The sequence below is a fragment of the Pristiophorus japonicus genome, chromosome 6 (assembly GCF_044704955.1).
Source record: "Pristiophorus japonicus isolate sPriJap1 chromosome 6, sPriJap1.hap1, whole genome shotgun sequence".
In the NCBI taxonomy this organism is placed as follows: Eukaryota; Metazoa; Chordata; class Chondrichthyes; family Pristiophoridae; genus Pristiophorus; species Pristiophorus japonicus.
Genome location: NC_091982.1, coordinates 192,244,173 through 192,269,579, shown reverse-complemented (window position 1 = coordinate 192,269,579; position 25,407 = coordinate 192,244,173). Strand labels below are relative to the sequence as shown.

Here is a 25,407-nt window from a genome sequence, read left to right as displayed (position 1 = left end):
TAAGGGGAGGCTAGACAAGAATATGAGGGAGAAGGGAATAGAGGATTATGCTGATAGATTTAGATGATGAAAGATGGGAGGAGGCTCAAATGGAATCATAAACACTGACATGGGCTGGTTGGGCCAAATGCCCTGTTTCTCTGCCAAATATCCTATGTAATCCATAGGGTGGCAAATGCAAGTTACCAGTATATAATTCATGCAACAGTTGCAGTTCTGATGAAAGATCAACAAGCTGAAACGTTAACTCTGTTTTTCTCTCTATAGATTCTGAATGACCTGCTGAATATTTCCAACATTTTTTGGTTTTATTTGATACAAGTTGTTTTCATTATTATAGCCCTAAGTCACATTACATGACTAGATATTGGGCAGCAAAGGTAAACTCCTGATCATAAGGTATGGAAGAGCCAGCGACGCCCACATCCGCGAATGAATTTCTTTTAAAAGCTGTTCTGTAGGAGTAAAATATTCAAAATGGTCTCTCTCTCACAATCCCCATCCCATGTCATAGAAGCCATAAAAGAGCTTGTGGATCAATTTTATTTTAGCACTTCAAATCATGTTTGTGGCAAAGCTTACATCCTAAATCGTTTTGAAGAAAAACACCAAGCATAGTTTTACTGACCTGCACGATCTCCCTTCAAAGAATCCCAAACATTGCAATTAAAGTCATCATAGCCTGCAAGCAGGAGGCGCCCACTTTTGGAAAATGCAACTGACGTAATCCCACATATAATATTATCATGGGAGTACATCATCAGCTCCTGGTCTGCTCGGAGGTCGAACAATCTACAAGTGGCATCATCTGACCCAGTGGCAAATGCATTTCCATTAGGGAAGAACTGTGAATGGACAGAATAAAATATCTATATCATGCCAAATTGCAACTACGTTAAATAGGATAGTTACAAAACTAGGTAATCAAATCACTTCTGTGATTGTCTTCATATTAAAATGACAATGCAAACAATGTCAATTATAAAATAATTAGCTTAGGCATAGAGTACAAAAGTTATGATCAACCTTTCTAACACATTGGCTCGACCTCAATTGGAGTAGTGTGTCCAATTCTGGGCACCTCACTTTAGGAAGGATATTAAGGCCTTAGAGAGGGGCAGAAAGATTTACAAGAATGATTCCAGCGATGAGGGACTTCAGTTACATGGATAGACTGGAGAAGCTGGGGTTGTTCCCCTTAGAGCAGAGAAGGTTGAGAGGAGATTTGACAGGGGTACAAAATCATGAGGGGTCTAGACAGAGTAGATAGAAACTGTTCCCACTGGCGGAAGGGTTGAGAACCAGAGGACACAGATTTAAGGTGGTCGGCAGAAGAACTAAATGCAACATGAGGAAAAGCTTTACACAGCGAGTGGTTAGGATCTGGAATGCACTGCCTGAAAGGGTGGTGGAGGCAGATTCAATCATGGCTTTCAAAAAAGAGAATTGGATAAGTACCTGAAGGAAAAAAATTGCAGGGCTACGGGAAAGGGCGGGAGAGTGGGACCAGTTGAAATGCTCTTGCAGAGCGCCGACAGGGGCTTGACAGGCCAAATGGCCTTTTTCTGTGCTGAATCCATTCTATGATTTTTATCAAACTATGTATTTGTGTAATTCAGGGTCTGCACAATTTGGTTTTGGTTTATAACTAGTATCAAAAACGTATCAAAAGGAAATCAGCTTAAATTACAGCAGACTTCACCACTTAAACCGTACAAAAAAATTACTTATATTTCCAGCAAATATTATCCAATAGGCATAAAAGTCATCATGTATCCAGTACCAGTAGAAATTCTACTCTTCATCTCTATCTTATTGAAATGACTAAGAGACTTACACAAACTGCATTAATATCGGACAAATGTCCAATGAATGATTGTCTGCACATTCCATCTCGAATATCCCAGAGTTTGGCAGAAGCATCACAAGCACCAGAAACAAAACTCCTCATGTCAGGACTAAGAGTGAGACTCATGACGTCCCCAGTATGTCCTGTAAACATGGTGGTTTGATGGCCCGTTTCAATGTCCCATAAAGCACTGTAAATACAAAAATGAACATTAATGCTTTCACTAGCACTACAAAATGCAGAAATTGTTTTCACAAGAGCAAATTTTCCATACAACTAATCCCCATTGGTCTGTGTTCAACAAACGAGTGTAGGGTGGAACGGGGAGGAAAATCAGAGGGAGTATTATTCTAGGCTGCTCCCATGGATGTCTTAAAAGGCTGTGACTGGAGTGCCCCAACTCTAAAGTTGCAGAGAGTAGGAATAAACAAGAATTTTTTGGGCTGTCGGCATTTTCGGGTTGTTGGGATGGCAAGGTGCAACTAGTAGAGCAATTTACAATCTATATCAATGACTTAGATGAGGGAACTGAGTGTAATATATCCAAGTTTGCGGATGATAAAGCTAGGTTGGAAAGTAAGCTGTGAGGAGGATGCAAAGAGGCTGTAAAAGGATATAGACAGGGTAAGCGATTACATAGAATATACAGCACAGAAACAGGCCATTCGGCTGAACTAGTCTGTGCTGTTTATACTCCACACGAATTTCCTCCCATTCAACCTACCCTCTCTCTCAGCCCTTCAGCATATCTTTCTATTCCCTTTTCTCTCATGTACTTGTGTAGTTTCCTTGATTAATTACTGGGATGAGAGGGCTGTACTTTGAGGAAAGATTGAGTAGAATGGACCTAAATTCTCTGAAGTTTAGATGAATGAGGGGTGATCTCAATGAAATGTATAAAATTCTTAAGAGGGTTTGACAGGTTAGATGCTGAGAGATTGTTTCCCCTGGCTGGAGTGTCTAGAACTGGGGTCCATAGTCTCAGGATAAGGGCTCAGCCATTTAGAACAGAGTTAACATTTCTTCACTCAGGATTGTGAATCTTTGTAATTCTCTACCCAGACGGTTGTGGATGCTCAATCATTGAGTATATTTAACATAGGAATTTAGGCCATTTAGCCCCTCGTGCCAGTTCTGCCATTCAATGAGATCATGGCTGATCCATGATTGAACTCCATATACTCGCCTTTGCCCCATATCCCTTAATACCTTTGGCTCACAAACAAAATCAATCTCAGATTTAAAATTAACAGTTGACCTCGCATCAATTGCTGTTTACGAAGAGAGTTCCAAACTTCTACCACCCTGTGTGTAGAAGTGTTTCCTGATTTTACTCCTGAAAAATCTACCTCTAATTTTAGACTATGCCCCCAAGTCCTAGACTCCCCAACCAGCGGAAATAGTTTCTCTTTATCTACCCATCAGTTCCCCATATATCTTGAAAACTTCAATCAAGTCACCCCTTAACTTGAGCTAAGGTTTGGCAGATGGAATACAATGTCGGAAAGTGTGAGGTCATCCACCTTGAGGGGAAAAAAAAAAACAGTAAAAGGGAGTATTATTTGAATGGGGAGAAATTACAACATGCTGTGGTGCAGAGGGACCTGGGGGTCCTTGTGCATGAATCCCAAAAGGTTAGTTTGCAGGTGCAGCAGGTAATCAGGAAGGCAAATGGAATGTTGGCCTTCATTGCGAAAGGGATGGAGTATAAAAGCAGGGAGGTGTTGCTGCAACTGTATAAGGTATTGGTAAGGCCGCACCTGGAGTACTGTGTGCAGTTTTGGTCACCTTACTTAAGGATATACTAGCTTTGGAAGGGGTACAGAGACGATTCACTAGGCTGATTCGAGAAATGAGGGGGTTACCTTATGATGACAGATTGAATAGACTGGGTCATTACTCCCTGGAGTTCAGAAGGATGAGGGGTGATCTTATAGAAACATTTAAAATCATGAAAGGGATAGACAATATAGAGGCAGAGAGGTTGTTTCCATTGGTGGGGGAGACTAGAACTAGGGGGCACAGCCTCAAAATACGGAGGAGCCAATTTAAAACCGAGTTGAGAAAGAATTTCTTCTCCCAGAGGGTTGTGAATCTGTGGAATTCTCTGCCCAAGGAAGCAGTTGAGGCTAGCTCATTGAATGTTTTCAAGTCAAAGATAGATAGATTTTTAAGCAATAAGTGAATTAAGGGTTACGGGGAGAGGGCGGGTAAGTGGAGCTGAGTCCACGACCAGATCAGCCATGATCTTATTGAATGGCGGGGCAGGCTCAAGGGGCTAGATGGCCTACTCCTGTTCCTAATTCTTATGTTCTTATGTTCTTAACCTGCGAAATTCTAGGGCATACAATCCTAGTTTGTGTAACTTCTCCTCGTAATGTAACCCCTGGAGTCTAGGTATCATGGTGGTAAATCTACGCTGCACTCCCTCCAAGGCCAATATATCCATCCTGAGGTGTGGTACCCAGAACTGCTCACAGGTATAGTCGAATTATAGCTATAGCATTACTTTTATCCCCTTGTATTTTACTCCTCTAGATAAAAAAGCCCAGCATTCCATTAGCCTTTTTGATTATTTTCTGCAACTGTCCATAACATTTTTGTCTCTTTGGACCTCCAGTTTTTAAGCTTTTCATCATTTAGAAAGTAACCTGTTCTATCCTTTTTAGGTCTAAAGTTGATGACCTCACATTTGTCTACATTGGGCAAAACTGGCAAATGGATTTCAATCACAATCTATTACTATCTTTGTAATTTTATGCTTCCATCTACACTGCTTACAATGCCACCTATCTTTGTGTCATTGGCAAACTTGGCTTTCTATCCCATCATCTAAGTCGTTAATAAATACTGTGAACAGTTGAAGTCCCAACACAGATCCTTGTGGGACACCACTAGTCACATCCATCCAATTAATTAGAGTACTTGCTCATTATCCTTACTCGGTCTCTTGCCACTCAGCCAATTTCCTAACCAGGTCAATAATTTGACTTAATTCCTTGAGCTTTAACTTTAGCCAACAATTTCTTATGAGGGAATTTATCAAATGCCTTCTGAAAGTCCATATAAATTCCCTGTCCACTATTTTAGTCACCTCTTCAAAAAATACAACCAGGTTTGTCAGATATGACCTACCCTTTACAAATCCATTCTGGCTCTCTCTGATCAGCTGAAAATTTTCAAGGTGTTCAATCACTCTATCCTTAATTATAGGCTGCAGTAATTTCCCGACAACAGATGTTAGGCTAACTGCTCGATAATTCCTTGGTTTCTCTCTCTCATCTTTCTTAAATAATGGAGCACCATGCACAATTTTCTAATCTTAAGGAACGGTTCCTAAATCAAGAGAACTTTGGAAGTTTATAATTAAGACTGAGATCAACTCAGGGAATCAAGGCATATGGGGATAAAGCAGGAAAATGGAGCTGATGTAGAAGTTCAGCCATGAGGATATGGTTTGGATACAGAGTAGACATTCCCACAAATGGGAAAATAAGGGCAGCTCCCTGGATGGCAAAAAAGATTAAAGTGAAACAGAAAAATGAGGCTTAAAACATACGGTTCATAATACAGGAGAGAACCAAGCTAAATACAGAAAGTACGGAGCAGATCTAAAAAAAGGGAGCAAGAGGGGCAAAGAGAAAGTATGAGATAAGATTAACAGCCAACATAAACAGGAACCCAAAAGTAGTTTATAAATAGGAAGAGTTCAGAGTGTATTTGGGATGGTTTCTTAGAACAATACGGTGTGGAACCAACCAGGGAGCAGACTATTTTAGATCTGGTAAAGTGTAATGAGACTGGATTAATTAATGAACTCAAAGTCAAGGATTCTTTTGGGAAGAGTTCATAGCATGGTAGAATTTCAAATTCAGTTCAAGGGTGAGAAAACTATGTCTCAAACTAGTGTTCTGAACTTAAAGTTGGCTAAAGTGGACTGGGACAATAGATTTAAGAGTAAGATGGTAGATGACAGTGGCAAACAATTGAGAAATTTCTTAACTCTCAGCAAAGATATTTCCAGTGAGAAAAAAAGAATCTAAGAGAAGGATGAACCATCCGTGACTGACTAAGGAAGTAAAGGATGGTATCAAATTGAAAACAAAGGCATACAGTGTTGCAAAGAACAGTGGAAGACTAGAGGATTGGGAAATTTTTAGAAACCAGCAAAGAACGACTAAAAAAAAAATAGAGATAGGGATGATAGTTTATGAGAGTAAACTAGCAAGAAACATAAAAACAGACAGCAATAGCTTCTACAGATATGCAAAAAGGAAGAGAGTAACAAAAGTAAACATTGGTCCCCTAGAGGATGAGACTGGGGAATTAATAATGGGAAACAGGGAAATGGCAGCGACTTTGAACAAATATTTTGTATCGGTCTTCATGGTAGAAGACACAAAAAGCATCCCAATAATAGATAATTAAGGGGCTATAGGGAGGGGAGAACTTAAAACAATCACTATCACAAGAGAAAAGGTACTAGGCAAACCAATGGGACTAAAAGGTGGACAAGTCCCCTGGACCTGATGGCCTGCATCCTTGGGTCTTAAAAGAAATGGCTGCAGAGATAGTGGATGCATTGGTTGTAATCTACCAAAATTCCCTGGATTCTGTAGCGGTCCCAGCAGATTGGGAAAACCACAATGTAACACCCCTATTTAAAAAAAGAGGCAGACAAACAGCAGGAACTATAGACCAGTTAGCCAAACATCTGTGGTTGGGAAAATGCTGGAGTCCATTATTAAGGAAATAGTAGCAGGACATTTAGAAAATCCTAACACAGTCAAGCAGAGTCAGCATGGTTTATGAAAGGGAAATCATGTTTGACAAATTTGCTGGAGGTCCTTGAGGATGTAACGAGCAGGGTGGATAAGGGGGAACCAATGGATGTGGTGTATTTGGATTTCCAGAAGGCATTCGATAAAGGAGGAAAAAAGGTTACTGCACAAGATAAGAGCTCACGGGGTTGGGGGTAATATATTAACATGGATAAAGGATTGGCTAACTAACAGAAAACAAAGAGTTGGGATAAATGGGTCATTTTCAGGTTGACAAACTGTGACTGGTGGGTTGCCACAGGGCCTCAACTATTTACAATCTATATTAATGACTTGAATGAAGGGACCGAGTGTAATGTAACCAAATTTGCTGATGGTACCAAGATAGGTGGGAAAGCACGTTGTGAGGAGGACGCAAAGAATCTGCAAAGGGATATAGATAAGCTAAGTGAGTGGTCAAAAATTTGGCAGATGGAGTATAATGTGGGAAAATGTACAGTTATCCATAGGAAAAATAAAAAAGCAAATTATTTAAATGGAGAGAGATTACAAAATGCTGGGGTAGAGGGGGATCTGGGGGTCCTTGTACATGAAACACAAAAAGTTAGTATGCATGTACAGCAAATAATTAGGAAGGCAAATGGAATGTTGGCCTTTATTGCTAGAGGAATGGAGTATAAAAGTAGGGAAGTCCTGCTACAAAGGTAGAGAGCGATGGTGAGACCATACCTGGAGTACTGCGTACAGTTTTGGTCTCCTTATTTAAGGGATATACTTTCATTGGAGGCAGTTCAGAGAAGGTTCACGAGATTGATTCCTGAGATGAAGGGGTTATCTTATGAAGAAAGGTTGAGCAGGTTGGGCCTATACGCATTGGAGTTTAGAAGAAAAAGAAGTGATCTTATTGAAACGTATAAGATTTTGAGGGAGCTGGGACAGGGTAAATGCAGAGAGGAACATTCTTCCTGCATCTAACCTGTCCGGTCCCATCAGAATTTTATATGTTTCTAGGAGATCTCCTCTCATTCTTCTAAACTCCAGTGAATACAGACCCAGTCGATCCAGTCTCCTCTCATATGTCAGTCCTGCCATCCTGGGAATCAGTCTGATGATCCTTCGCTGCACTCCCTCAATAACAAGAACGTCCTTCCTCAGATTAGGAGATCAAAACTGAGCACAATATTCCAGATAAGGCCTCACCAAGGGCCTGTACAACTGTATTAGACCTCCCTGCTCCTATACTCAAATCCTATACTCATAGATATGAAGGCCAACATGCCATTTGCCTTCTTCACCGCCTGCTGTACCTGCACACCAACTTTCAATGACTGATGTACCATGACACCCAGGTCTCGTTGCACCTCCCCTTTTCCTAATCTGCCGCCATTCAGATAATATTCTGCCTTCATGTTTTTGCCACCAAAGTGGATAACCTCACATTTATCCACATTATACTGCATCTGCCATGCATTTGACCACTCACCTAACCTGTCCAAGTCACCCGGCAGCCTTTTAGCGTCCTCCTCACAGTTTACACCGCCACCCAGTTTAGTGTCATCTGCAAACTTGGAGATATTACACTCAATTCCTTCAACTAAATCATTGATGTATATTGTAAATAGCTGGGGTCCCAGCACTGAGCCCTGCGGCACCCCACTAGTGATTCTGAGAAGGACCCGTTTATCCCTACTCTCTGCTTCCTGTCTGCCAACCAGTTCTCTATCCACGACAATACATTACCCCCAATATCATGTGCTTTGATTTTGCACACCAATCTCTTGTGTGGGACCTTGTCAAAAGCCTTTTGAAAGTCCAAATACACATCCACTGGTTCTCCCTTGTCCACTCTACTTGTTACATCCTCAAAACATTCTAGAAGATTTGTCAAGCATGATTTCCCTTTCATAAATCCATGCTGACTTGGACTGATCCTGTCACTGCTTTCCAAATGTGCTGCTATTTCATCTTTAATCATTGATTCCAACATTTTCCCCACTACTGATGTCAGGCTAACCGGTCTATCGTTACTTGTTTTCTCTCTTCCCCCCTTTTTTTTAAAAAGTGGTGAGACATTAGCTACCCTTCAGTCCATAGGAACTGATCCAGATTCGATAAGACTGTTGGAAAATGATCACCAATGCATCTACTATTTCTAGGGGCACTTCCTTAAGTACTTTGGGATGCAGAATGGAAGAATGAGAGGCAATATAAATTAAATGGTACAATTTTTAAGGGAGTACAGGAACAGAGAGATCTGGAGGTGTATGTACACAAATCTTTAAAGGTTGCAAGACAAGTTGTTAAAAAAGCATACAGGATCCTTGGCTTGAAAAATCAAGGTAGCGAGTACAAAAGCAAGGCGGTTATGCTGAACCTTTATAAAATACTTGTTAGGCCTCAACTGGAGTATTATGTTAAATTCTGGGCACCACACATTAGAAAGGATGTCAAGTCTTTAGAGAGGGTGCAGAAGAGATTTACTAGATTACCTGGGATGAGGGACTTTAATTATGTGGAAAGACTGGAGAAACAAGGGTTGTTCTCCTTAGAGTAGAGATCAAGAGGAGATTTGATAAAATCTTGAATGGTTTTGATAGAATAAATAAGGCAAAACTGTTTCCAGAGGCAAAAGACTCAAATACCAGAGGACATAGATTTATTATTGGCAAAAGAACCAGAGACCACAATAGGAAAAAAAATTACGCAGCGAGTTTTTAAATGATCTAGAATGCACTGCCTGAAAGGGTAGTGGAAGCAGATTCAATAGAGGCTTACAAAAGGGAGTTGGATAAATACTTGAAGGGAAAAAAGTTAGAGCTATGGAGAAAGAGAAGAGGAGTGGGACTAATCGGATAGATCTTTCAAAGAACTGGCACAGACATGATGGGTCGAATGGCCTCCTTCTGTGCTGTATCATTCACAGGGCTTTCCAACTTACCAACTTGTATCTCCTGAACTTGTAACAATCTGGTTGTCATCCAGAAAACGACAACATGATAAGTAACCTGTAAAGAAAACAAACCAAACAGTAAAAGTATGATTTCAGTATCAACATTAGCATAATTTCTGCAATCAAGTCCAACATTCAATTTGATGATAGAAATTTTCATGCAGAGCTTCCTTCATTCCTTTGAACCTGATCCTTCCAACATAACGGCCCGGAATTTGCAGTCAGCAGCAACGTCAACAAGCTGTCTAAGCAGCTAATCAAAATGCAGAATTCTCAGACAGCAAATAAGGACGTGCATGAGCCCTTAAAATTCTAACTTTTTAAAAATGTTGAGAGCAAAATAAAGATTGGGGCTCTCATGGGGAAAAGGCAAACTTGAACTTTAACAATTTAATTTTTTATTGAAATGGACAAATTTCACACTGCACAAAATGAAATGAGTTTTCCAGGCCCTTAACATTTGATTTGAAGTAATAATGCTATTAAGACCCCAGTTACACCTAATCCCTTTGATTCTAACTTTTAGTGACGAATTCAACAGCGTACTGACTGCGGAAGATATGAAGTTTGTGTCAGTTTCCATGACTTGGGTGATTACAGAGATTGCTGGCTGTGTGTGGGGGTGGGGGGCACAATGCAGCCTGTTTCGGAGTAGATAATGACAGACCGCATCTTCAGGATTTCCTCGTGCGCCAATCCTGAAGTTGTAGTCAGTTTCAAAGGCGGAATGATGGTGAGCACTGCCAGTTTGCAGTCATCCCAACCGCATATCCCGGGCCAATATGTATAATTTACACAGTCTCTTCCAACTTTAGTTTCCTGAGCACAGTAAATGATCATAAATAGTTTCCAAAAATATAAAGCTCGAATGTGATTACCAGAAATAAAAATCAATCAAAAACTCATACCATTTTAACATCACATAAGAACATAAGAAATAGGAGCAGGAGTAGCCCATACGGCCCTTCAAGCCTGCTCCACCATTTAATACGATCATGGCTGATCCGATCATGGACTCAGATTCACTTCCCTGCCCACTCTCCATAACCCCTTATCGTTTAAGAAACTGTCTATTTCTGTCTTAAATTTATTCAACGTCCCAGCTCCCACAGCTCTGAGGCAGCGAATTCCATAGATTCACAACCCCGAGAGAAGAAATTTATCCTCGTCTCAGTTTTAAATGGGCGCCCCTTATTCTAAGATTATGCCCTCTAGTTCGAGTCTCCTCCATCAGTGGAAACATCCTCTCTGCATCCACCCTGTCAAGCCCCCTAATAATCTTATATGTTTCGATAAGATCACCTCTCATTCTTCTGAATTCCAATGAGTAGAGGCCCAACCTGCTCAACCTTTCCTCAAAGGTCAACCCCCTCATCCCTGGAATCAACCTTGTGAACCTTCTCTGAACTGCCTTCAAAACAAGTATATCCTTTCTTAAATATGGAAACCAAAACTGCACGCAGTATTCCAGGTGTGGCCTCACCAATACTCTGTAGCAAGACTTCCCTGTTTTTATACTCCATCCCCTTTGCAATAAAGGCCAAGATTCCATTGGCCTTCCTGATCATTTGCTGTACCTGCATACTAACCTTTTGTGTTTCATGCACAAGTACCCCCAGATCCCGCTGTACTGCAGCACTTTACAATCTTTCTCCATTTAAATAATAGCTTGCTCTTTTATTTTTTCTGCCAAAGAGCATGACCTCACACTTTCCAATGTTATACTCCATCTGCCAAATTTTTGCCCACTTAGCCTGTCTATGTCCTTTTGCAGATTTTGTGTGTCTTCCTCACATTGCTTTTCCTCCCATCTTTGTATCACAGTCTTCATTACTTAATTCTAACTAGTTACATTCCACAGATGACATTTCCAGAGTTCCAACAGAATTGGAACCACAGAATGTGTCACCTAAACCTATACTGATCATTTCAACCATGTTTTTAAACCAAAGATTAAACTATCGTTAACTGCTTTTCCACATTTCTCCTACTCTTGGCAAAAAATCTGTCAAAAGAAATCTCACATTCTTACTCATATCTTCTAGTCTGCACTCATAATCCAAGAAACCCAGATGCATTTACTTTGTCCAAAGCCTGGGAGCATATGCTTCAAATCTTTTCTCCAGTAGGAGCAAATTTAGTTTTAAATTAAGCAAGTTGCACAGAATGACATCTGAAGTCATCTTCGTTACTCTTCTCTGTATCCTTTCTAATGCATTGATGTTCTTGTAAAAGTAAAGTACCCATAACTCCAGCAATATTCAAAATGTGAGGTTGCCGATGAGTTATGCAGAATTCAAGTATCCTACTAATCAAATGCATCTTGATATCAGAATAGCCTCTACAACTTCAAATTAGTGGTGAAAACTGATACTGATGAGAAAAAGACATGGTAATGGATGCAACAATGAATTCGTGACTATTACCAGACATTCCACAAAAAAAAAATTTAAGTTTGATGTTTAACTGATCAGATTGCACTTTTTTTGTTTCCTTGCCTCCCTGCATGAAGGCATTAACTCTGCTTTGTTAGTTTCACAGGAGCACCTCCCAGTGCCTTGCCCAAGACTTGGTCATTCCTTTGTGACAGCACAAAGTGTTGGTAGGCTATTCAACCTCAGTATCACAACTGTATTGGATCTCATCCTGGCTCAACTTACAAACTTTCCAAGAAGAATCCTTAGAGAGAGAGAGAGAGAGAGAGAGAGAGAGAGAGCAGGAAGAGGAACTCTGACCAATTTTCCTCTTCCTGGCACAGGTGGTAATTAGGCCAACTATAATACCTCTATCACTGCCTCAGCTACACATCAAAACAAGGACCTCCATGATCAGTATCACTCATCTACATACAACTTTAACCAGTTCAGCCATTGGGGAAGCACTGAGATTAACATTTCTGACCACTTACACCAATATTACCTTACCTGTGTGTCCTGGTAGTTCCCTGCTCACTCGAACATTGCCCTCCCTAGTTTTCAAGCTGTATATTGAACAGATGTTGTCCAGCCCACCACAAGCAACATAGTTTCCAGATGGAGCATATGCACAAGTCATAACCCACGATGATCGTAAAGGGATAGCATGCATCTATAGGAAAGACAAGAAAATATCAAGTGGTTACTGAGTTCATACTAATCTAGATCGAACACATTTTAAAACAGTAAAAGCAATTTCATTCTTACTTTGTTTGTTGTATAACTGTCCCAGATGATTAACTTTCCATCTTGAGATGCACTGACTAAAAGTCTGCAAAGACAAAAATATTTTATGCATTGAAGGAAGTCAAGGCCTTGGATAGGGTGGAAAACAAATTTCACTCAACCGAAAGCAGGGCTGTGTGGCTTTAGTTATGAAGAGAGACTAGAGAAACTGGTGCTTTAATAATCGGAACAAAGAGAGATTTGACAGGCATTCAAAATTGAGGAGTTTTGATGAGGTAAATTGAGAAAATACCACTACAGTCAGTGGCTCGGTAACTAAAGAGCATAAATTTACTACCAAGAGGACAAAGTGATTTGAATTTTTTTTTAATAAACACAGAATTGTTAGAACATGGAATAATGTACCCAAAATAGTAAAGGATTGAAGCAGAATCCATGGTAGCTTTTAAAAAGAAATAAGATACATATTTGAAAAAAGTAAAATTTTAAAAAGGGGGAAAAGGCAGGTAAATAGTAAAAGTGGATAACCCTTTCATAGAACCAGCAGATAGGGTCTCCTCCTGTGCTATAAAAAATTTCTGTAACTTGATAAATCTACACAATTATGATACATTAAATTCTTGTCCTTGCCAAAATATTTTTCAACTTGAACACTTGGACAATACTGCTCAATTCTTAATTTTATCCCACGTCAGATGACACTATACTGCAAATTTGAAAACCAGAGATTAAATGCATCAACTAAAAAAGTAAAATTTTTATTTTAATGCGCACTCTGTTAATAAGGACTGGTTTTAGCCATGTACTGTACCAGCTGGTCACCACTGACCAAACGGGATCATATGATGTGACTACAATCATATTTTTACAGTCAGTGGTAAATTGATGTTGCAAAGATCCATCATTGCAACATTTTCATCATTGGTTTCTGTAAAACACTAATTTTAAGCAAGGAACCATTTCAATAAGTGCACAGTTGTTTTAATTCCTCGACATAATTTCAAGGCATTAATGGATTAGCTCTGACATGTGCAAATGTCAAAAGCACAAAAGCAAAGAAGAACTCTAGATAGCAGCCATTGAAATAAATGAAAGGAATGCCATTAAAATCAAACGACCTCCAACTGAATGCGGACTAAAAATTGCTGATCACAGTCAACAGTGCAACTGATTCATCAGAAAGATCACAATGAACACGATAAATGTGAGCTAAAATTGTAAGTTACTGTACTAACCGATCATATAATCATATGGTTAAGAGAGTCGACATTCAAACACTGACCTGGAGTCTGATCCCCAATGCATGGCATAGATTTTAGCCAAATGTCCCCTCAATGTACGCCTTGTACGCATTTGGATTCGACCAACTGAATCCAGACCAGCTGTGATCTGGAAATAAAGTTTAGTTAGCGGTACGTCTATGAAACTGGCAAAGAACGTAAAGGTAATACAAGCTATTTGCCCATTTTCCATTAACTGTTTACCTGGGCTAGGGTGGAATCGCCACAAGCTTTCCTTGCATCCTGCAAAGACAAACAAAATTCTACTTACTTCACTTGATATTTAACACAAGTAATAAATCCAACTCCATAACTTAAGATGCTGTTCTCAATGCCATTAGGCTTACTTGTAATAGCAATAGCACCGTGCTACTAAAATAATCTCCCTGAATTAGGCAATTCACGCATTTAGGGCGGGAGGGGGCACGGTGAGAGGGAGAAGGGGGGCAGGTGGGAGGGAGAGGGGCAGCCAGGAGAGATTTGGGGGGGGGGGGGGGGGGGGGGGGAAGGGAGGGGGAGCCAGGCCGGGGGCGGAGGAGGGGAGAGCCGGGGCGGAGGGGAGGGGGAAGGGGAGCTGAGGGAGGGAGCCACCGCCCGTTTCCTCCTCTGGAACATTGCCCCACTTCGCCCCTGCCTCAGCTCATTTGTTTCTGAAACCCTCAGTGCCTTTGTTACCTCTAGACTTGACTATTCCAACTCACTCCTAGCCAGTCTCCCATGTTCTACCCTCCATCAACTTGGTCATCCAAGACTCAGCTGCCCGTGACCTAACTCGCACCAAGTCCCATTCACCCATCACCCCTGTGCTCGCTGACCTACATTGGCTTCCAGTAAAGCAACACTCGATTTTAAAAATCTCATCCTGGTTTTCAAATCTCTGCATGGTCTCGCCCATCCCTATCGCTAATCTCCTCCTGCCCCACAACCTTTCAAGATACCTGCACTCCTTTAATTCTGGCATCAGGACCATCCCCGATTTTAATCGCTCCACTATTGGTGGCCATGCCTTCAGCTGCCAAGGCTCCAAGCACTGAAATCCGCTTCCTAAACCTCTTCACCTCTTTCCTCCTTCAAAATATTCCTCAAAACCTACCTCTTTGACCAAGCTTTTGGTCACCTGCCCCAATATCTCCTTATGTGGCCGTGTTAACTTTTAATTTAGAATGCTCCTGTGAAGTGCCTTGGGATGTTTTACTATGTTAAAGGCACTTTGTAAATATAAGTTGCTGAATGCATTCAGTGCAAAATGGCTAAAATATAAGCTAAAGAAGGAATCTCTAGCATACAATAATTGTGGCTGGGATTTTTAATAACTACTTCAAAATAAAAAGCTTAATTTTTTGGTGACATTTAATAACTTAATAAAAATGTACACATATATACTAAGCCAAATAGACCAATAGCCAACATTAAAAGTTGGGCTGTTTGAAGTTGTCTCCCATTATGACCAATACACAGCATTGCACCTCCAAATGTCAGCTGATGTGTACTGTATGTAGAAAATCTGACACGAGAAAACTAAGAGCACAAAAATTCTAAGTTACAGATTGCTATGACTAATGAGTTCATAAAATACAAAACTATTTTTGAAACAAATCCAGTTGTGAAAAAACCTGAAGGATTATCAGCAGCAGTATAACATTAATTTCAGTAATTTGAAAATGGAGACTTCAAACTAAATTGCAATTCTTATTTTTCTATACTGTAATACAAATCAAACTATTTGTTGCCTGACCGTACAGATTCTGCATTGATGCCTTAGTGAAAGGGCTAATGGCTTATTTAAAATACAAACTCACCCACATACAGCTCGAGGATATAAACTTTGGGGAAAAAGCCCCCAGAAATAACTTGCACTTATAGAAGCACCTTTAACATAGTAAAACGTCCCCAGATACTTCACAGGAGTAATCAGACTAAAACGGTCACCGAGCCAAAGAAGCAGGCATTAGGATCAGCCATGATCTTGTTGAATGGCGGAGCAGGCTCAAGGGGCTAGATGGCCTACTCCTGTTCCTAATTCTTATGTTCTTATGTAGGATAGGTTTGGTCAAAGATGTAGGTTTTAAGGAGCATCTTAAAAAGAGAGAGGTGGACAGGTTTAGGACCTAGATGGCTGAAGGCATGGCTGTCAATAGTGGGACAAAGGAAGTGGGGGGTGCACAAGCAGCCAACGTTGGAGGAATAAGAACATAATAGGAGGAATAAGAACATAATAGGAGGAGTAGGCCATACAGCCCCTCGAGCCTGCTCTGCCATTTAATACAATCATGGCTGATCTGATCATGGACTCTGGTCCACTTCCCTGCCTGCTCCCCTTTACTCCTTAATCCCTTATCTGTTAAGAAGCTGTCTATCTCTGTCTTAAATTTATTCAATGACCTAGCTTCCACAGCTCTCTGAGGCAGCGAATTCCACAGATTTACAACCCTCAGAAGAAATTGCTCCTCATCTCAGTTTTAAATGGGCGGCCCCTTATTCTAAGATTATGCCTCCTAGTTCTAGTCTCCCCTATCAGTGGAAACATCCTCTCTGCATCCACCTAGTCAAGCCCCCTCATAACCTTATAAGTTTCGATAAAATCACCTCTTATTCTTCTGAATTCCAATGAGTAGAGGCCCAACCTACTCAACCTTTCCTCATAAGTCAAGCCCCTCATCTCTGGAATCAATCTAGTGAACCGCCTCCAAAGCAAGTATATCCTTTCATAAATATGGAAACCAAAACTGCACGCAGTTTTCCAGGCGTGGCCTCACCAATACCCTGTATAACTGTAGCAAGACTTCCCTGCTTTTATGCGTCATCCCCTTTGTAATAAAGGCCAAGATTCCATTGGCCTTCCTGATCATTTGCTGTACCTGCATACTAACCGTTTGTGTTTCATGCACCAGGACCCCCAGGTCTCCCTGTGCTGCAGCACTTTGCAATCTTTCTCCATTTAAATAATAACTTGCTCTTTGATTTTTTTTCTGCCAAGGTGCATGACCTCACACTTTTAAACATTATACTCCATCTGCCAAATTTTTGCCCACTCACTTAGCCTATGTCCTTTTGCAGATTTTGTGTGTTCTCCTCACACATTGCTTTTCCTCCCATTTTTGTATAGTCAGCAAACTTGGCTACGTTACATTCGGTCCTTTCTTCTAAGTTGTTAATATATATATATTGTAAATAGTTGGGGGCCTAGCACTGATCCCTTTGGCACCCCACTAGTTATTGATTGCCAACCCAAGAATGAACCATTTATCCCGACTCACTCTTTTCTGTTAGTTAGCCAATCTAATTGCTAATATATTACCCCCCAACCCGGTGAACTTTTATCTTGTGCAGTAACCTTTTATGTTGTCAAATGCCTTCTGGAAGTCAAAATACACCACATCCACTGGTTCCCCTTTATCCACCCAGTTTGTTACATCTCAAAGAATTCCAGCAAATTAGTCAAACATGACTTCCCCTTCATAAATCCATGCCAACTCTGCATGACCAAATTATGCTTTTCCAAATGTCCTGCTACTGCTTCTTTAATAATGGACTCCAACATTTTCCCAACCACAGACGTTAGGCTAACTGGTCTATAGTTTTCTGCTTTTTGTCTGCCTCCTTTTTGAAATAGGGGTGTTACATTTGCATTTTTCTGATCTGCTGGAACCTCCCCAGAAAATGAGGAATTTTGGTAAACTACAACCAATGTATCCACTATCCCTGCCGCTACTTCTCTTAGGACCCTAGGATGCAAGCCATCAGGTCCAGGGGATTTAGCTGCCTTTAGTCCCATTATCTTACTGAGTACCACCTCCTTAGTGATTGTTTTAAGTTCCTCTCCCCTTATAGACCCTTGACGATCCACTGTTGGGATATTGTTTGTGTCCTCTACCGTAAAGACTGATATAAAATATTTGTTCAGAGTTTCTGCCATCTCCATGTTCCCCATTACTAATTCCCTGGTCTTGTCCTCTAAGGGACCAACATTTACTTTAGCCACTCTTTTGCTTTTTATATACCTACAGAAACTCTTGCTATCTGTTTTTATATTTGGTGCTAGTTCACTTTCATAGTCCATCTTCCCTTTCTTAATCATTTTTTTTGCCATTCTTAGCTGGCTTTTAAAAGCTTCCCAATCTTCTGTCCTCCCACTATCTTTGGCCACTTTGTAGGCCCTCGTTTTTAATTGGATACCGTTCTTTATTTCTTTAGTTAGCCACGGATGGCTATCTTTTCTTTAACACCCTTTTCTCATCACTGGAATATATTTTCCTTGAGTTGTGAAATATCTCCTTAAATGTACACCACTGTTAATCAACCGTCCTACACTTTAATCTATTTTCCCAGTCCACTTTAGCCAACTCTGCCCTCATACCTTCATAGTCTCCTTTATTTAAGCTTAGTACTCTGGTTTGAGATCCAACTTACTCACCCTCCATCTGAATTTGAAATTCAACCATGCTATGATCACTCATTCCGAGGGGATCCTTTACGAGGAGATTGTTTATTAATCCTGTCTCATTACACAGGACCAGATCTAAGATAGCTTGCCCCCTGGTTGTTTCCGTTACATACTGCTCAAGGAACCCGTCCCTTATGCACTCTATGAACTCTTCCTCAAGGCTACCCTGACGGCGAGGGGCAACACGGCAAGGGGCAGAGTTCTGAACGTTGTAGGGCTGGAGGAGGTTACAGAAAGGGATGGGCAAGACCATGGAGGGATTTAAATAAGTTTTACGGCGTTGATGGACCGGGAGCCAATGTAGGTCAGCGAACACGGGTGATGAGTGAATGGGACTTGGTGCAAATTAGCATACAGGCAGCAGAGTTTTGGTTTAGCTCAAGTATATGTAAGTCGAAAGATGGGAGGCTGGCCAGGAGAGCATCAGAATAGTCGAGTCGAGGTAACAAAAGGATGGTTGAGGATTTCAGCAGATTGGCAGATGTGGAGATGGATGATATTGCGAAGTAAGCAATTTTCAAGGTAGAGGGGATATGTGGTTGGAATTCAGGGTCAAATAGGTGGCCACGGTTGCGAAGTCTGGCTGAGCCGGATATAGTGGCCAGGGAGTGGGATGGAATCAGTGGCTATGTAACTGAGTTTGTGGCAGAGATCGAAGATTGTGGCTTCATTTTTCTCAATATTTAAAATTTCAGCTCATCCCGGACTGGATGTCGGATAAGCAGTCTGACAGTACAGAAGCAGTGGAGGGGTCGTGAGAGGTGATGGTAAGGTAGAGCTGAATGTTGTCAGCATACATGTGGAACTGGACATTGTTGTGTTTTCAGATGATGGCACCGAGAAGCAGCATGCAGATGAGAAACAGGAGATGGACAAGGACCGATCCTTGCCACTACAATAAAACCAAACAGACAAATATATTACAACTTGTAACAAGTTAACTGTTAAACATTTAGCAATGAACTAGAAATATTTTTTTTTGAACATTTAAAATTTTGTGATTCATGAGAAAATGGTTTTGCAGTGTTACAGCGATGCTTTACATTCACATCATGGCCAAGAACGGCAGGGTTGAGGCACCAGCACTAGGACTTGGGAGTAGGCTATGAGTGAGTTTCAATGTGATTTAAGGCATGGACAGATGGCTGCAAGCCCTATTTCACAACTGCTGACTCTAGACAAGTGGCGTACTTACAAAAAGCAATTTATTCGAGAGCAAGTCTCTCCATCACAAGGTCCAAAACTGGGCTGCTCTGCTAACGAGGCAGCCAAAACCAGCAGGACCTAGGCAACATCCAGGCTTGGGCTGACAATTGGCATGTAACAATCACACTACACAAATGTCAAGCAATGGCCATCTCCAGCAATAAAAGGTCCAAATCTTCCACCCCAAGCACAATCAAGACCCCCCACTATCAACATCCTAGGAGACATCACGAACCAGAAACTTAATTGAACCAACAATAGCAACATGACTATGCAGAGGCGTGACAATCTTAATTAAAAATACTTTTCATGCAAGTGAATTATATTAGCTGATCTCAGCCATAACGGCAGCAAGATTCCCACTGTTTTTGGTGGGTGTCCTGGAGTATGGCCTGCCAAGATCCCTGCATGTCATCAGCAACCTTTACTGGAAGTCTAAATAGATGGATGCTTGTGGTTGAGCTCAGTTGTGAAGATTTCCATAGCTGAACAGTTTCAACATTCTCTTTAGCTCATGGATGAATAGCCACCAGGGTCAGGTATCCCATGATTGCTGCCTATGGTCCTACACCTCAGCATGAGTGGCTGCCTTAAAGGAAGATGCAGCTAGCAAATTGGAGTGGAAGAATTAGAATTCATGCATTTAAAGGAGTTTTTAAAAAAATGAACCTTTGAGGACGGGATATTGAGCATGATAAAAGTTTAGTTTTCAAGGAATTTGAACACCAAATTATAATACTGCAAACAGGACACACAAGTTAGGTCAAGATGATCATGCAATTTCAAACATAGCAAACTAAGATAACTTTGCACTTCCTTCAGTCAAGAGTGATATTTTAACTTTGGTTCATTTCTTCTGACTGTAACTTAATTTAAGAGTGCAAACTTGATGTAGAATCTTACCTTAATTTGATTCCGCAATTGCTCTGCTTCTTGCCGCAACTGTTCCAGTTCACTCATTGTCCTGGCTTGGTATCAAAATGTCCACACACTATCACGAAACAGATCTATAATGCAACAACAACAACAAAAATCACACAAAGGGTTAACTTCTGAATGCTATGATCGATTGTGATAACCATTTTTCTGAGATCATTTTTAGAACAGGTCAACACTTACAAAAGGTTCACTACTCACCCCGCTGTAGAAAGACAGCTTCCCATCAAACCCACATTTTCTTTTTAAATGGATTTTGAATAATAGTTTCATCTTCCAATCAGAAATGAAAATGCTATGGAAACTTTCTTCACCACTGACAGCACCAAGTAGATTTGTTAGATGAAAGTTACAGCTGTCCCTACAGTACTGACAATATATCTAACCCAAAGCCCTCAGAAAAGCACATTATTGTAGGAAACATATCCCGAAAATTTCAGGAGACAACTGTTCCTTTTTTTTTTGAATGGCAATTAAGTAATATTTCAGTTTTTCCTCAAATGCAGTGTGCTGAAGTTCAACAATGAGAAGAGGGTTCAGGCCAGTATTTTAAGGTTTCATAAATTGGTAAAATTGAAGCTCCAAGTTACTACAAGAAATTTGCAACTAGGCATGAATATTTAAATGCTCATGACTGGGCGGTTGAATGTTGCAGGACCTCAAGTTTCACAATCACCAAAACACAAAGAGACACTGAATGAACATTTTGATTTACAGTTAAAGAGGGTGTTTCATTAATATGCATCCAATTCACAGTTAGAGCTGAAATATCTGCTTCAGTGATTTAGCAAAGCTTCTGATAAGGTCCCACAAAACAGACTGGTCACGAAAGTAAAAATCCATGGGATCCAGAGTAAAGTGGCAAGTTGGATCCAAAATTGGCTCAAAGGCAGGAAGTAGAGGGTAATGCTCGATGGGTGTTTGTGACTGGAAGGCTGTTTCCAGTGGGGTACCGCAGGACTCAGTACGAGGTCCCTTGCTTTTTGTGGTATACATCAATGATCTAGACTTGAATATAGGGAGTATGATTAAAAAGTTTGCAGATGATACCAAAATCAGCTGTGTGGTTGATAATTAAGAAGAAAGCTGTAGACTGCAGGAAGATATCAATCAACTGGTCAGGTGGACAGAGCAGTGGCAAATAGAATTCAATCCGGAGAAGTGTGAGGTAATGCATTTGGGGAGGGCTAACAAGGAAAGGGAATACACATTAAATGGTAGGACACGAAGAAATGTAGAGGAACAAAGGGATCTTGGCGTGCACGTCCATAGATTCCTGAAGGTAGCAGGCCAGGTATAGAAGGTAGAAGATAAGCAGAAGGCATACGGAATGCTAGCCTTTATTAGCCAAGGCATAGAATACAAGAGCAGGAAAGCAATACGCCAACCCACAGCCACAGGCGACCGGGAGCAGTGAAGTGACAAGCACAGCCCCGCTCGGGGAACCCTGGAGCAGCGAAGTGCCCAGCACACACGAGCTCCGGAACACCGGGAGCGAAGAAGCGACCAATGCAGACCAGCTCCGGGACAACAGGAGCAGTGAAGTGCCCAGCACACCCCACCTCCGGAATACCGGGAGCGACGCAGCGATCGAAGCACACCAGCTCGAGATCGCTGCGACTGATGAAAAGAGGGAACCACCAACACCAGGCGAGGACAGTGCAGAGGACATATCGGACTTTCTGACAACAGTGCACCAGTCCCCTGGTCGAAACACTCCCACGGCAGTATGCCATCCCAGGTGAAGTAGACTTTTACACTGAAAATCTATGTTTGCAGGAGCCGGCCACTGGGCAGGTCTCCAACGTAAAGGACAGTTTATTTGAAATGTAAATGTTTTGAACTGTAACCTGTAACTTAAACATGGATCTATTAACGTGCGTAGCGTAAAATCCACTACACGATGTGTTTCCACCTTGGGGTACCTCGCCAAAGGTCAAAGCAGACCTGCTGTTCTTGCAGGAGTGCGGGCTGCCGCACTTAAGCAGTTACCGGCAGTGGTCATGATGGTGGGCCCAAGGACCATCCATATGGTCAGGAGGCAACGACTGCCGGTCTTCCGGCCTAAGCATTCGGCTGCGGGGAGGCCACTTCACCATCACCGAAGTTAAGGAGGTGGTGGGCAGCCGCCTCCTCGTAGCAGATGTAATGTACAAAAATTCCCCTCTAAGGCTAATTAACGTGTATGCCTCGCCTCTCAGAAGCGAGCGGCTGGCCCTCTTCCAGCAGCTTCCACTGCTGCTGGTGACGTCCAGACCGGTCATTCTGGGCGGTGACTTCAACTGCATCATCGATGCGGCTGGACGATCCAGCAGAGCCGACAGCAAGCTGGACACCACGTCCAGACTCCTGATGGATGCGGTAAAAGACGCCAAGCTGAGAGTCGTCTTCAGCAACCCTGCAGACGGAGCACCGCGCAGATACACCTGGTCGAGACCAGACGGGTCCGTCCGTTCCAGAATAGACTTCCTGTTCGTGTCCCACACGCTCAAGGTCAGATCCACCGACATCACGCCGGTGTTCTTCTCTGACCACTGCCTCCTACTGGCCAACTGTCGCCCACAGGAAAACCAGAAAGTTGGCAGAGGAATATGGAAGCTAAACGTGAAATTGTTGACTCCGGAAAACGTGGAGGAACTCAAGAGGGATTACAAAGGTTGGAGAACCGTAAAACCCCTCTGCGATTCCCCGATGCACTGGTGGGAAACAATCAAGAAAACATCAAGAGGTTCTTCATCCTCAAAAGGTGTTCAGGAGGCGAGAGGGAGACAGAGGGAATTGTCCCAACTCCAGAAGAGCATGCAAAACCTGCTCCTGTTGCAGTCGATGGGGGTCGATGTCACGGAGGAACTCGAAGAGGTGAAGGGCCAGCAAGCCTCGCTCTTTGCCTCAGAGTCCTCCAAAATCATTTTCCGCTCCAGAGGAAAATTTCGTCGAGCAGGATGAGACGTGTTCGCGCTTCTTCCAAAAAGGTACACGGGGGAGCTCCGTGATCACCAGCCTAAAGGAAGAAGACGGCTCGGTGACGTTTTCGCAGCCTGATATGCTGAGGATCAGCAAATCCTTCCATGCCAGGCTGTATGACATCAAGCCCACAGACCGCGTGGCCTCCCAGTCGTTCCTGTCGTCTATCACGGAGGTCCCAGACGACAGCGAGCGGGAGAGTCTGGACCACCCGTTAACTCTGGACGAGATGAAGAAGGCCGTCCGGTCCCTTGCAACGAGTAAAACTCCCGGAAGCTACGGCTTACCGGTCGAGTTGTATTCGGCTCTGTGGGACTGGATGGGCCCAGACCTGCTGGAAGTGTACGAGGGTATGCTTCTGGCTGGCAGTATGTCAGAATCAATGAGAAAGGCTTCATCACCCTCATCTACAAGCAGAAGGGGGAGAGGGAGGAAATCAAAAACTGGCAGCCCATTTCACTGCTCAATGTAGACTACAAGATCCTGTCAAAGGTCATCGCCAACAGGGTCAAGTCTGCTCTTGAGCTGGTGATTCACCCGGACCAGACCTGCGCTGTCCCCGGCAGGAAGATCTCCGATAGCCTGGCGCTACTCAGGGATACAATCGCCTACGTGCGGGACAGGGGGGTGGACACCTGCTTAATCAGCTTAGACCAGGAGAAGGCCTTTGACAGGATATCGCACACGTACCTAATGGACGTGCTCTCCAAAATGGGGTTTGGGGAGGGTATCCGCAATTGGATCCAACTGTTCTACAGAGACATCAGTTGCACAGTTCTAATCAACGGGTGGGAAACTGAAAGCTTTCCGATCAGATCTGGAGTCAGGCAAGGCTGTCCTCTCTCATCTGTCTTGTTTGTGTGTTGTATCGAGCCCTTTGCCGGGTCCATCAGGAAGGATGCGGGCATTAGAGGGGTGACGATCCCAGGCAGCAGAGGCGCTCCGGTCAAGACCTCCCTGTACATGGACGACGTGGCCATCTTTTGCTCGGATCCGCAGTCGGTCCGCAGCTTGCTCACAATCTGCGACCAGTTTGAACTGGCTTCAGGAGCGAAGGTCAATCGCAGCAAAAGCGAGGTCATGTTCTTTGGCAACTGGGCCGACCGATCCTTTATTCCCTTCACCTTTAAGCCAGATTACCTGAAGGTGTTGGAAATATGGTTCAGAGCTGACGGGGTGTGCGCCAAAAACTGGGAAGAGCGTAACACCAAAGTGAAGCAAAAACTGGGATGGTGGAAGCTGCGCTTCCTCTCCATGGCAGGAAAGAACCTGGTCATCAGGAGTGAGGTGCTCTCGGGGTTGCTGCACGTGGCACAGGTCTGGCCATCTCTCGCTCCTGTGCCGCGGCAGTCACCCGGGCCGTCTTCCACTTTGGAGGTCCAAAATGGACAGTGTCCACAGAGACACAATGTACAAATCTCTGGACAGTGGAGGAAAGGATGTTCCGAACGTGGCCCTCATCCTGATGGCCACCTTTGTGTGCGGCTGCACCAAGCCGTGCACAGACCCCCGGTACGCAAACACCAAGTGTGTCACTATGTGCTGAGGTTCTACCTGTCCCCGGTGTTGCGAAGGATGGGCCTGGCCGTGCTGCCGCGAAACGGCCCCACCAGCTGGACCATGCCTGTCCACCTGTCCTTCGGAGAAAAGTTTTTCACAAAAAACCCGTTTGACCACAAAGCCATAAAACAGTGATCAGCACGCAAGGTCCTGGACGCCCTGTGAAAGGAGAGGGTGGACCCTGTCGGGTGGTTCCCTGAGCAGACTGGCGAACTCGTTTGGCAGAACGTCTCATCGCCAGAGCTTTCACACAAGCACCAAGATGTAGCTTGGTTG

At 42.7% G+C, this 25,407-nt stretch overlaps 1 protein-coding gene across 2 annotated transcripts in view; it reads right to left on the bottom strand.

Moving 5' to 3' along the window:
• Positions 1-25,407, bottom strand: part of LOC139265917 (guanine nucleotide-binding protein subunit beta-4) — a 97,704-nt gene that overhangs the window by 7,156 nt on the left and 65,141 nt on the right. For both annotated transcript variants that reach the window (XM_070883503.1, XM_070883502.1), the window contains 8 exons: positions 20,575-20,678; positions 14,226-14,264; positions 14,024-14,130; positions 12,763-12,826; positions 12,505-12,667; positions 9,569-9,635; positions 1,838-2,039; positions 629-845 (listed from right to left, as the gene is read on the bottom strand). In XM_070883503.1, coding sequence (XP_070739604.1) covers positions 629-845; positions 1,838-2,039; positions 9,569-9,635; positions 12,505-12,667; positions 12,763-12,826; positions 14,024-14,130; positions 14,226-14,264; positions 20,575-20,631 — 916 coding nt within the window. In that variant the 5' untranslated portion in view covers positions 20,632-20,678. The remainder of the gene's footprint in view (positions 1-628; positions 846-1,837; positions 2,040-9,568; positions 9,636-12,504; positions 12,668-12,762; positions 12,827-14,023; positions 14,131-14,225; positions 14,265-20,574; positions 20,679-25,407) is intronic.